The 14321-nt window shown below is 31.1% G+C and overlaps 1 protein-coding gene across 1 annotated transcript; it reads right to left on the bottom strand.

Annotated features, from left to right (window-relative positions):
- Window positions 1-4984: 4984 nt before the first annotated feature.
- LOC111800736 (transcription factor MYB78) lies at window positions 4985-6448 on the bottom strand. The gene is made up of 3 exons (XM_023684556.2): window positions 6185-6448; window positions 5945-6074; window positions 4985-5825 (listed from the first exon to the last, which is right to left on the bottom strand). Exons 1-3 carry the CDS (start codon window positions 6348-6350, stop codon window positions 5216-5218), a joined length of 906 nt encoding a protein of 301 aa, XP_023540324.1. The 5' UTR covers window positions 6351-6448; the 3' UTR covers window positions 4985-5215.
- Between the last annotated feature and the right edge of the window lie 7873 nt (window positions 6449-14321).

Here is a 14321-nt window from a genome sequence, read left to right as displayed (position 1 = left end):
AAGCCTTGAGGGAAAGCTCGAAAGGGAAAGCCCAAAGAGGATAATATCTGCTAGCGGTGGATCGGGTAATTACAATAACAAATTATTTTCGAGTAGAGTTTTAGCTATAGAAATATATGTTCACTAGGATCGGTTCTATTGACGCAAGCTACATTATTTTTATTATTTTATTTCATAACATCGTAGACGAGTACATATATCTGAACTAGATGAGTAATGCTCGGTTTGACACCCGACATGGTTTTGCTAGATACTCGTGATGTCATATCAATACATACGCAAAGTGATATCATAACGAGCGGGAAAGAAAGTATTTTTTTAAGAGTTCGGAACTAAAATAAAAATGCTACGAAAGGAGATGGAAGTACCCGAGAAACGCGATAACGAGGAGGCATCGTATCGACGTTGATATGTGTATGGGTAGAGATTTTTATTTGCACAACAAATATTGGAGGGGTCACAATCCCACCCAACGCCAAACACCAAGTAAAATTAGCCATCCGAAATCAATGCAGCCAAACAAGGAACTTCCAAAAGACTTAGATTTTGTTTCATTTATTTAATATCAATTTGTTTTGTACAACTCCCTTTGGTTTTGGTTTACGTAAGAGAAAGGGATTGTTGGTTGTTATTGCTTCCAATTATTACTATACGTGTCTCGTTTAGGGTTTAAAGTAACTTTTTTGTGGGTAGGTTTCATTTTGATACGAACTCACTTTAGGACAGACGACGAGGATTCAGCTCGTACAATATTGTTTTTGCGATGTACGTGTATGTGTTGAGCTTACATTGGTGTTCGGCGCTTAGCCATTATGTGGGACAAATCTAAATGCTACAATGACAAGGTGAAACGGGACAAGTCAACTAGGGTCGTAGTGTGTAATGTGTGGGAATCAATGGTTGGTTTGTAATATTGGAACATACTACACGTGACAAGGTGCATTGAGAGAAGTCAACCAGGGTCGTAGTGTGTAATGAGTTGGAAGTAATGGTTGGTTTGTACCATTTGAACGTACTATACGTGACAAGGTGAAGTGGGACCGATCTAATAGGGTAACAGAGTGTAATGCGTTGGAATTGGTGGTCGACTTGTACCATTTGAACATACCATACGTATGTAACAGTCCAAACTCACTGCTAGCAGATATTGTCCTGTATGAGTTTTTCCTATTGGTGGGCTTGAACTGTTACAAATCATATTAAAGCCAGACATCGAGCAGTGTGCCAACGAGAACGGTGGAACCTTAATGAGGGTGAATTGTGAGATCCTACATCGATTGGAGAAAAGAACAAAACATTCCTTATAAAAGTATGGAAACCTCTCTCTATCAGACGCGTTTTAAGATCTTGAAGGGAAGCCCCATAGAGAACAATATCTACCCGGGGTGGACTTAGTCTGTTACAACGTGACAAGATGAAGTGAGATGGATCGATAGGGTAATAGTGTGTAATGCATTGGAATTCGTGGTTAGTTGGCTTATATAATAGGTGAGACGGTCGTACCATTTGAACATTGCAGACAATGTAACGTGCGTTCTCGTTTAACATATCACTAGCGTCGTGATCAATTAAATTAATCTCCTCCAAGTTGTTAAGCACAAAAAAGTTAAAAACCCTTAAGGAATGGATAAGCATTGACGGTTGACTCGCTGTAGAAAGGAAAGAAAAAGGCAAAAGTCATGAGCACTCACAACCCTAATATCAATTAGTTGTAACAAGTACAAATCCCTTGAAAACCCTAACCAATAATATTCAATGAACTAAAACAAGCCCGGTGTCGACTTTTCCCGTGTCGTGTTGTATTGGATAAAATTTTCAACGACGCCACCGTTCACCACGATGTGGCTGCTTCGTTACAATCATCAGATGTAATTTTCTAAAATTTTCCAAAACTATCAGTCGTGTTATAGTGATACTGTTTGTTGTCTTTCACAACTATCATCCGATATTATCCGGTTTGACCCGTTACGTATCGTCATTAGCCTCACAATTTTAAAACGCGTCTACTAAAGAGAGGTTTCCACACGTTTATAATTTTTAATTATATGGTTGGTGTCGTGTGCGGCCTCGATAAGCCCATATTGAGTTTCAACTTTGAATTACAAGAATTTCAACTATGGTTGTGTGTGGCCGCCATTGAAGCACAGCTTTCTGAAACTGAAAGCTCACAAACTCCCATTACCCTTTAATTTGCTAATTAGTTCCCATCGCTTTCAATGGAAAGCCTTCCACGCAAGTCCAAACCCCACATGCCGTCTCTTCATCTACTTTCCTCTCTTTCATTCCTAACTTTACCCTTTTGACATCTTATTATTTTCGCTCGTCAACTTTCTCGATCGAGTGTACCTCACGCATCATTTCTAAGATCGTATCGTAGCTTTTTAAAAGAAAAATTATGGTTAAAAGCCGTCGGAGTACTCTAACGTTATTAACCATGGTTAATGTCGATTGTAGTTTATAATAATGGATCCCAACTAAGTAATATGTCACCAATTTGAACATAACTCAACTTATCTAGACGTATACACTCGATTAGAACGTTAAAACAACATTTCGGAGAGAAAAAAAAAACTAAAGATTCGAGAGTGACAATTTAGCTATAGATTATTTATGTCACTTAACTCTGTAGTGAGTAAACTTACATGCATAGTTACAAGGTTTTTCATACATTTTTAATCCAATTTAAATATCTCATTTTATTCTTCGAGAAAAAGAAAATGTCGAATTCAATAATAAATATAAATAAATTACATGTTAAAAATGAGAAATATAATTGAGATCGAATGTATGTATTTTCATTGATATTCATAACCTTTAAATATGATACAAGCTATCAACTAATACCTACGAATAAAAAAAATATAAATTAATTAAATATTAAAAATAAAATAAAATATATTACAAATTAAATTATAGAAGAAAAATATCGATATATATTCTATAATTAATATATTCTCTTTATATAAAAGGAAATGGGGCAAAATGGTAAATAAGAGTAAATTTAGGACCCACAAATGAAATAAAAAGAAAAAATGGGGGGTTTGAAAATGAGAGTTGAGAGAGCCACGTGAGATAGTGGGTGGATAGGGGCAGCACAAGGGTTTGGATCCTCCAGGGTGGGGCCCACCAACTACATGACTGACAAGTCAGTTTTTTAGACAGTCCAGTACGACATCGAAAGACGAACGGATCCCACGTGTAGAAGACCCATTTGCCACGTGTGTATGTCTTTTAGGAGTTGGAGTCCAGTTGTCGCCGTAGATATCTGAATATTTTCACTCAATAATTATATATATGTTCTTAAATAAATAATTATTTATAATATTTAATAAAATATTATAAATAATTACAGAGTTTTACCAAATTATAATGACTAATTTATACTTAAATAGTTTTTTTAAATTTTAATTCAACTCGAATTTCGACCGAAAATATAATAAATTAATCAATTGAGTTAACTAACGGAGGCCGTTTCAAGGGTTGCGGCTGTCAGTGCTTCTATTGAGGAAGCCTAATTTTAATTTTTTTTTTTTTTATTTTCTTCTTGTGATGAGTGTTTTTCCGTTTCCACGTGGCAGTTTATGAACAGATTAGCTTTGTGGACCACTGACAAAGTGGGTTAGCTTCGATGCACGTGGCTTACGGAAGATACCCCGCCGCCATACCCAATCTCTTCCATTTCATCACGTTTCAACCTTCACTTTCGCACGTGCCACCTTTCATTATTATTATTCTCACATTTTTATTACTAATTGTTTTGTATTTATTTTGCATTTCAAATCTATTTTTTTTTTAAATCTTCTTTTAACTCAAATCAATAAGAAAAAAAATGTCTCATTGATGAATTACGCTTATACCCTCTTTCATTGTATACTGTTGAGGATAAAAAGGTAAATTTGTCATAGCACATAAAACAAACTTCTAATAAAAAAAATATGATGGGGTGGGAGTGCAAATATTGATAGTTTATGGGTTACAATGTGAAAAGTGGTTAAAAAGAGTGCAAGATTGAGGTAGCAATTTGTAAATAAACAAATAAAACAAGGGGACACGGTACATAGGTGGCATTCATTAAACATGATAACAACATGTTTTAACTTTTGAAAATTTGGCCCCATAATAATGTCTTTATTGCATTTTAAACCCTAGGAACCGACGAATCAGGGAGCTCCACGTTAGTGGAATGAGGCCCTTTTGGAAATCTAGAACATTGTGGAAACTTTTGGTCTGGTTCAATCCCTGTGGACATCAATAATATCTTAATTATAAGATTAGCTTATAGTTTCTTCTAAACTCCATACAAAATTATTATTTAAATATTTAAAAGTGGAACCAATTATTCAATGTCTTTTATTATTTTAATTCAACATTATCCATCCACATAACTATTTCTACTTCCCATCATCAAAACATTAACCTTTTTAAATTAGAGTTAAATTACACTTCTACCCTTATGGTAAAACCGATTTTTAAATTAATTATATTTGAGGTCGAAAATTCGATCCTTATTTTACATTGTTGAACTCGAAATATTTAATCATTGTTCACTTTATGTCAATTATTGAGTTATATTCGTGAAAATATCTAAAAAATCTATATATTTGATAAACTAAAACGTCAATACAAGCTCGTAGGTTTAGTGTTCGAGTATGTACTAAATTGTTTTGAAAGTCAAATTTTGTAGATATGTTAGTTGTGTATACAGCTAGACGAGTTTGAAAATTACGAGCTCGTGGACAATTGTTTTTTCACCTACCCATGTTGTAAACACGAATTAGTTATTTCATGATATTGACGGATAATATCTTTTGATTGCGAGAGACTCTCACTCAATAATAATTATTTTATATAGTTTTTATTAATTTATTATTTTTTTAGTTTAAGCTCAATAATAAACCTCAAGGAATTGATAATGATACCATAAAATAATTATTAAAAAAAAAAAAAAAAAAAAAAAAAAAAAAAAAAAAAACTCAAGATTCAATTATACAAATTCCCCCAAAGCCCCAATAATTGCAAATTTAAAGAAACACTTTTTTAAACAAAAAAAAAAAAAAAAGAAAAAAAAAAGAACAATCCAAAAAATTGGACTCTGTTCTTCGTAAAATCCTAGAATTCTTCTAGTTTTGTACCCTTCTTCTTAGAAGGATCATGATCTTGATCTCTACAAATTATGTATAATTTCCCATTTTTATTGCATCTTGTTCATTGTTTTTTAATTCAGTTGCTGCTGCAAGAGCCAGAAGTAGTCGGCGCCGGGGCCGGCGGTACTCCAGAAGTTCTCCGATGTGTCAACGCCGCCGTCCTCCGCCAGCCACTCGCAAGAACTCTGCTCCATCGCTTGAAAATCCAATTCCCCCTCGTTAAAGAATCCAACCGCCGAGCTCTGCATCGGCGGCGGCGGGGGTGGCGGTGGTGCCGTATCTTGCCCATACCCCACCGAAAAACAACCGAAATTATTGTAGCAATCCGTCAACTCCGACACGGAGGAGCCCTGTGTCCCGTCGGAGGAGCCTCCACCGGAGCTGGAATTCTCCGACGCGTAACTCGGAGTGACTTGTGAAGTACTAACGAAATCACTCCCGTTCATCAGCGGCGGCGCCACTGATCCGTACGATCCGTTGCCGTCGACGGCGGTTGCCCCGGCGGCGGCTTGAATCCGTTCGACGAGCCGCGGTATCCAGAGATATCGCATGGTGTCCTTGAATTGCTTGCTGTTAACGTCGCATTTCAGCTGTTTAGCGTGCTTCTGAACTCGAGTCCTCCAGTAGTTCTTTATCTCGTTATCTGTTCGTCCCGGTAAATGTTGAGCAATTTTCGACCATCTGAAAATTAAAATTAAAATTTCTTGTTCTTAATTCATAAACTAATTTTTCTTTAAGAAATCAATGAACAAATCATACATTAAATATACATTTTACAATTAAGCAATAAAATCGCATACCGATTTCCCCAACGAGAATGAAGATCGAGAATCAAGAGCTGTTCTTCAAGCGTAATGTTTCCACGGCGGACGTCGGGGCGGAGATAGTTCAGCCACCGCAACCGGCAGCTTTTTCCGGTACGTTTCAGACCTGTAAATCAATCGATGAATTAAAGATTCAAATGTACGATTAACAAAATCAGATTCAGAGAAAAACAGAGGAATCGGAATCAGTTAGGGTTCCGGCGAGGAATCAGTTACCTGCGCAGCGAGCGAGCAAATTCCAGCGGCCGTCGCCGTGATTAGCGATGTAATTGATGAGAGCTATGTCTTCCTCGACCGTCCACGGTCCACGTCTCAGGTCTCCATCATCGTCGCCGCCGTGGAAGTTACCGGAATCGATCATTCGGTCTTTATTTCCGTCCATTTCCCGGCGATCAGTAGAGAAAGGATTTGATTTCCGGCGAAGGTTTTTAGAGAGAGAAAGGGGGCTACGGGGAGGACAGAGAAGAAAGGGGGGTGGTTTTATAGATAGAGAAAGTTGAGGGCCTTAAAATGAGAGAAAAAGAAAAATTAAAGGAGTAAGCCGCAATAACGGAGTTTAATTAATTAATCACTTAATTACCACTTAATCTCCATTATTAATGAAGTTAATGCGACTCTCCTCTCCCTCCCGAGTTCTACCTTTTGACTATTTAGAGCCCCTTTGAAACTTGAGCTTATTTATTTTAGTGGCCGTGTATATTAATTCCTTTTATTTTATTTTATTTTATTTTATTTTATTTTATTTTCTTCTAAATTTTAATTCTTCTCCTATTTTATTTATTATGTTCAACATTTTACACTAAAAAAAACTAAATTTTAAAACAGCTTGTTAATATTTTATTATTAATTAACTTTAATTTAATTCGTTCATTTTCCTCTACTTGAAAATGTATATAGCTTAGTAAATTTATTTTATTCTTAAAGTTTAATTTATTCCATTAAATCAAAATTAAACCAAATAAAAAAATAAAAAATAAAATTACCAAAATACCCTCCGATCATCTAACCTAATCGGAAAAAATAAACCCAAAAACTAATCAAAATTTTAATTTTGTATATTGTAAATTCTTATAAAATTTGATATTTAAAAGATTAATTGATTTATCGAATATAAAATTTTAAGTTTTTATGAGATCCAATACTTATAATTTTATTTTTATTTTTATTAAATTCGAAAATTATAATAAAATTGGAAAATAAATGAAAATATATGGAAATGGGTAGCATAAAAGAAGGGATAGGGGTAGAATAGGGAGAAAAAAGAGAAGGCAATGAGCCGTCAAAATGCTGGAAGCTGGCGACCACGCTAGCCTATTACTTATTGAGCCAAGAGTTGGTATAGCGACCACGCTAGCCTATTATGTAACATTTCGGGATCCCAAATTTTGAGCATGAGACGTTACACGTAGTATCAGAGTAGTCTTCTTTTAATAGGTCGTGATTCAGAAACGACACAAGATAAAAGTTAGAGAGCATTTGGTGCTCGAATAAAATTTTATTTTATTATCAAAGACATCAATTTTGTTACGTTTTTTAATTAAAAAATTATAATTATCGTTTATTTGTACCATTTGTATCGTACACCCAAAAAATAAGAAATAAAAAAATAAACTAACCCCACGAAAGGTACCGACAAAAGTGACATTACAAGAACCAAAATATCCTTCGCAAGAATCTCACGAGAACGATAGTCAAAACCGAATAATTAATAGTCGTTAGTAAAAAATAAATAAGCTAGATATTGCCGTATTTCATTTCGAGAATTTTTCATATATATATATATATATATATATATATATATATTTTTTATTCATTCATTAAATACTTTCATTAATTTTCAATAAACATCGATTAATCACATAAAAATAATATATTTTTTTTAAAAAAAACCTTTTATATGAATAAATGTGATTAGATGTCCATGATGGATTATATAATATTAAGATTATATATATTTTTTATTTTTTATAAATGTGGGGTAGCCAGTAGAAAGCCTAATATTCTATGGGCATGACGGTCACGTGCTAAAATCTATGTCGTCCACTGCCTATTAAAAATATATAATTTTTATTAATTTAGTTAATTATTTTTATTAAAAAAATTAAAATGATTTATTTATTTATCAAATCCCATTTGGAATATGCTTAAAATATTAAGAATTATCATTTAATAATCGAGGAATATATTCTGAAATAAAGACCATATAATATGTACAAAAATATTATTAAATTCATATTATTATCTATTTTTAGATATTTGTAACTAATTAAATAATTAAAATACGATGCGTGTAAGAAGAAAAAGGTTGGCAGGGAAAATCTAGAAGGATGGTCGACTTTTATCATTCTCCTACTCCCTTAAAGGGAACTATAATAAAATTCAAAATTAATCATTATAATAATAAATGTTTTATCATTTATTTTTTAAATAATTTTAATTATAACTGAAAATTTATCGAGTTAATTAATTTTTATACCACATTTTAAAAATAAAATAAAAAGTAGCAACGATATCATCTAACACGTGCTGCTATGTTTAATGTCTATGACTCTCACGAATATAGTAACTTTTTTACGGTTGAATCAAAACTAAAACTAGAGTTAAAACAATATATCAAAAAATAAGATTTTCTTGAATGTAAATCGAAAGAGTGAGACAATCCTAGGCGGCGGATTTCGGTTTGGACCTGTTCTTCAAGGACCCGTCTTTTTAAAGACATTTTCTTTCAGTTGGGCCTCTACAATCCCTCTAATGTGAGCTGGATCTCTATTCCCAGCCTCCTCAATCAACGAGTACTACTACTTGTTCCTGTGGAAACAGACAGATATCCATATCCTATCGAACGAATGAGGGTTGAGCTTGATGCGCTTGTACTTCAAACTATCTTGACCTCGGTTAAATTCGGGAGAGTTTGATGCGCCTGTACCTCAAACCATCTTGACCTCGGTTAAATCCCGGAGGTTGCTTGCATCGGCACACTCACCCAAGGTATGTGTTAAAAGATAAGATCAAAATGAGGAAGAAACAAGAAGGATAGTGATTGGAATTTTGAAAAATCAAAGTTAAAAAGCCGAATTTTAAGGATAAATGGCTTTGACTTATTCAAAGGACGGTGCGTTTTGGAAGAGATTAAAAAAATAATAATAAAGAAAAAAAAAAAAGAATATATATTTTATTTTTATTTTCTCTTCAAACTCTTCTGAAGCGTCTTTGACCCAAACACGTCATTGTTTTGTTAACTTAAAATTAATTTTTATTATTATTATTTTAATTTTTATTTTTGTTATTCTCCCATTTTTGACCTTCAACGCATGCGCTCCTTAAATTAATTTTTTTTTATTCTCTCTTTTTGCCTTATTTGACCATTTTACCCTCGTAAACCATAAAAGAATTGATTAAAATAAAGTAAATTAATTATGGGATGAAGTATACGTAACTATGTAGGTTCGAAACTCTCATATATTTGAATCAATCAATATTATATTATTTTATATTATGTTTTCTCCCGCTCGAGTTCTTCATTCTCGGTAGCCTACGTGTCAATTGCACTTACAACCCCGCTGTTAAAAAGCTCCATCGTTTTTTGCTCTTCATGGAATTACTCAAAATGGAAGGGTCAGCTGACGAGGACTCGGGACAGATTACTTTATACTTAAATTTATGAGATGGATGCTGATGTGGCAATAAGATGTGTCCCAATCACGTCCACCGTTTTCTGAATATCCCAATTTCTTTTTCCATTTTTATATTGTAACACAATGATATATATATAGATTATATATAAATAAAAAAAATATGAATGTTTAATTTGTTCGTAAATCCATCTAGAGCATTTCTAATGTAACTGATTGTAAATCTTTTACCGAACATCTTATAAGGATCGAATATTCGCTAGGTTTATAATCAAATATGCATGTCGTAATATGAGTAGGAATTCAATATTTAGGTGCCGATTTCGTGTAATCCAAATTAGCTTAGTGACGATGACCGTGACGATGACGATAAAAAAAATAATAAATAATTGATGCCAATGTGTCTCTTTCTCACTCTAAAGAGGAGAGAGAAAATAAGAGATAAAAAGGAATTTTGGAAGAGAAAAGTAAGTCATTTCTTGAAAGGACAAGCATATTGACACGAAGTCCAGATTCAGTGGCACCTCATCCTTAAACCCACCATTCTTTTTGTCCCTTTTTTTTTAACTTTTTTTTTATTTTATTTTATTTTAACTATATATATATATACACACATACATACATATATATATATATATATATATATATATATATATATATATATACATAACTTTGCATAGAACGTCTATATATATGTATGTATAAAGATAATGAACTAAAGGACGTTCTATGCGAAGTTGATGAATTAAAGTATAATGTTTGAAATTTTAACGACAAACTTAGTAAATTTCAAGTAATTGTAAAATATATATATTTTTTTCTATCGACCACTTGTCACCGTTGCACTTTGATGGCAGCGGACTTGCGATCGTGGGGCACTTACTTATCAGCAACAAGTGAGTTAAGCTTATTCGTTCTCGCGTCGTCTATGGCCAAGCGACGTATGCTCGAGCTTTTGGCCTTGATTCAAGAAGAAAGTTTTAGAAAACAAGGGCAGAGAGTTTTGAAAGTAAGATTTGAGAAATTGAAATTAACGTTACATGAGAATGTAAACAAAATGCAACAACAACGGCGTAGAGAGGACATATTTTATCTTTGTTGGTTTTTCTCTTTTGAGCTTTGGTTCAAAAAATTTAGAACGTATCTGTTAGAGAGAGGTTTCCACACCTTTATAAATAATGTTTCGTTTTTCTCCCCGACCGACTGGGATCTCACAGTCCACTTCCTTTTAGGGTGTGACACGAGACGATGTGCCAGGATGTTGAGCCTCAAAGGGAATAGATTGGTTGGGAATGAAATCATAACATTACTTATAAGGGTGTGAAAACCTATCTCTAGCCAGCGTGTTTTAAAACCTCTCTAGTAGTCGGGCTTGACTGTTACATTTTCAATTTTTTAAAATTATTTTTACAATTTTGTTATGTAAATTAAAATATTTTTAATAATGTCGTTTTCGGACCCAATATAATAATAATAATTAAAACGTAGGTTGATTAGGGGATGTTACGTTTAGGTAATGGATCGTATCACAACCCACTAACTATCATTATCAATTGGGTTTGAAAAATAAGTGTAATATTTGTAAATTATTCCATTTTTATGACCAATTTGGTTGATTAAATGATCATTTTAGGGCCTCAAACTCATCTATTTCAAACCCTATGGCTGCCTATTTCCTACTTAAATGCATCCAATTTCAACCAAAGTATTCTATAATTAATTTTGTCACACCCCACTAACTTCATTCTCAATTATTGAATAATTAATTATATGCTTTTTTTTAGTCCCAAAAAAAATTATATTTAAAAAATTAAATAAAAATACGTTTAAATAATTATTTTGTATTTCTTTTTATCGTCCCAGTAAAAAACGGACAGGTGAATTAACCGAGACAACATCTAAATAAATGTAATTTTTATTTTAGAAGGAGGATAAAAAGTTAAATTATTAATTATAAAATATAGCCATGGTATTATAATTACATTTTTATTAAAAGTGGTGAGTTTTATTATTTAATATTTTTTGTGCATTAATTAATTTTTTTTTATTAAAATGAGTTACAAATTTAAAAAATTAAAACTTTATGGTAAAAATTCATATTAGATATTTATGTCACGTTAATCTGAACCAAATACAAGGCCTAATGTAAATGCACAAAATATCATTGGTCGCCATATTTTACTAATACGTTACTAATCATTATGCCAAAATTTAAAATTCCAACTTTACCCTCTTTTGTCCTATTGGGAAACCGCGTTTGTCTTTTGCTAAGTGGGGCCCTGAAACGTAATTTCGCAATTTTATAATTTATATTTATTGAAGCAAAAATAACTCTTTTTCTACCATATTGTGCTTATTAATAAATAGAATTAAACAATATAGTAAAAATAAAATAAAATAAATCTATTTTGTTGATTAAATTATATTTAAGTTTTTTTATAGCAAAATAACATTTCTTATAACAATATGAAATTATCTCTCTACTTGATGCATTTTTAAAATTGTGAGGCTGATGACGATATGTAACAAGCAAAAGCGGATAATATCTACTGTCGCAGTTACATAATATTTGTATTTCTATTAAATTAAAAGTTTATTTGACATTAATTTAAAAATGAAAGCTATTTAATTTTTTTTTTTTTAATTTAAAGTATATAAAATGGTCTATTAAATATATGCACGTGATTGTATAAAGGGCAAATAATAATATAGAACTCATCATTTTCCTCCTTAATTATGGGAGGCGTTACACCTTCTAGTTTCTAATCCTTCCCTTTAATTAATCGCTAATATAATCTCTCTCTTAATAAGTCTTCCAAGCCATCATTAATTTCAAATTAATTCATAGTTTTCGCTCTTATTATATACTTTATAATTCCCATTATAACTTTAATTTTAATTTCAAATCAAACAGACATTTAAAAAAAAATAAAAACGTATTGAAATATAATATTTGGAGAATATATTATTTATGAAATATATCATAGATATTATTTTTTTAATGATTTAATTTATAGTATAAATAATATATTTTCCCCTCAAATATTTTTTTTTTTTAGGATTTAAGAATAAAATTACAAAATTTTAAAATTAGATATTAACCAAGTAATTATGGTGATTTTTTATTTGCAAAAAGAATTTCACTTAAAAATGTATTATAAAAATATTAAAAATTAAGAGTATAATTTAATTGAGTGGATAATTTGGATTTAAAGCTTAAATTTCTATGAAATAAAAATTTTAATATAAAGTTTAGGGCCTACAACAAAATATCTATAAATATAAAAGACCAAATTATCAATATTATTATTTTTATTAATTTAATTTCGATTCCTTTTGTCCATTATTTAACCGCGTTTGTAGCATTAACTAGGGAATTCATTAATTAAAAATAATAATTATAAATTAGGTTTTTGTTTTAATTATTTAATTACAATATGAACGAAAAGTGTATGAGAATATATTTTTAAATTTTTTTAATTTGATAACAATTTCCATTCGTTGTATTTGAAGCAAGAACATTTTTTCTCTATTATTTTTATTTAAGTTGTTATTTTTTAACAAAATAAAAATAGAAAATACCTTTTCATTATCCAATAATTTTTTAGTGCTAAATGCATTAATGACCCATTCATATATTATTTATTTAATTTTTCCCGTTTTATTTATTTTCGACGATCTAATCGTATGGGTTCATAAGCCACGTGAAAAAATTTCTAACAAGTATGTTAGTGAGGACTAACTATTTTACGTTTAGGAGTCTCGTAAAAAACCCATCGTAGAAACAGCTAAAGATAAGTAGATAACGTGATCGTGCCGTAAATAATACATTGATTTTTTAAAATAATATTCACTCATGTTGCATGTTGCACGTGCAAATTGGGAAATATTTTCAATAAAGTTACCACTAAATTATAACTTAAATATTTTTTTTTAATAAATATTTGATTTATTTAGAAAAAAGGGAGAAAAAAGTGAGTAGGATCAGATGTCTAAATAATTAATTATTATTATTAAACTTTCATCATTGGAATTTCTTTTAATTCCCTTTTGTTATTATTGATTCCTTTCACATTCCACACGTTTTTTCCTCAATAAATAATTAATCATGCACTTGTAAAGTTTCTCTCACTCTTAATTTCTTTATTACCAAAAATATTTAATTCCTTTAATTTCTATTATTTAAGCTTAATTAAATCAATTTAAATAATATTGCAACTAATATTAAAATTATTTTAAGAGATAAAATATTTTATTCCTTAATATTTTAGTAAAAATATACATTTAAAAATCATTTCGAAATTTTTAATTGATTTTTTAATTAAACATGTTAAATACTTTCGTATGATTTACGAGCTTCGGTTGTTCGAATTATTCATAAAATAAAGTGTTTTTAAAGCTGTTAAAAAAATAGTTAGATAAGAACGAACATTTTTTAATTAAAAATACTGAAGTTAAGCTTCTCAGCCTTACAATTCTCGTGGTGCCTCGGGTTTTTTAGTTGGCTAAACTCTAATGGTGAAATATGAACATAATATAACAATAATTTAAAACTAAAATTATTTAATAATAATAATAAAGTTTCACATTTTTTAATTATTATTTTTCACTTAATGCTAATTCAATGTCTGCCCGCTGCCCGGCCGTCCAATTTGGTCAGTTCAAGTTTCAAATTGTCCCCTTTGTGTCCCTCTTTTTGGGGCTTCTCCATGAATTTTTAC

Source organism: Cucurbita pepo, chromosome 8 (genome assembly GCF_057944985.1).
Source record: "Cucurbita pepo subsp. pepo isolate OVF chromosome 8, ASM5794498v1, whole genome shotgun sequence".
Classification (NCBI taxonomy): domain Eukaryota; kingdom Viridiplantae; phylum Streptophyta; class Magnoliopsida; order Cucurbitales; family Cucurbitaceae; genus Cucurbita; species Cucurbita pepo.
The sequence above is the reverse complement of the archived record's forward strand: the minus strand, read 5'-3'. Positions and strand labels throughout refer to the sequence as shown.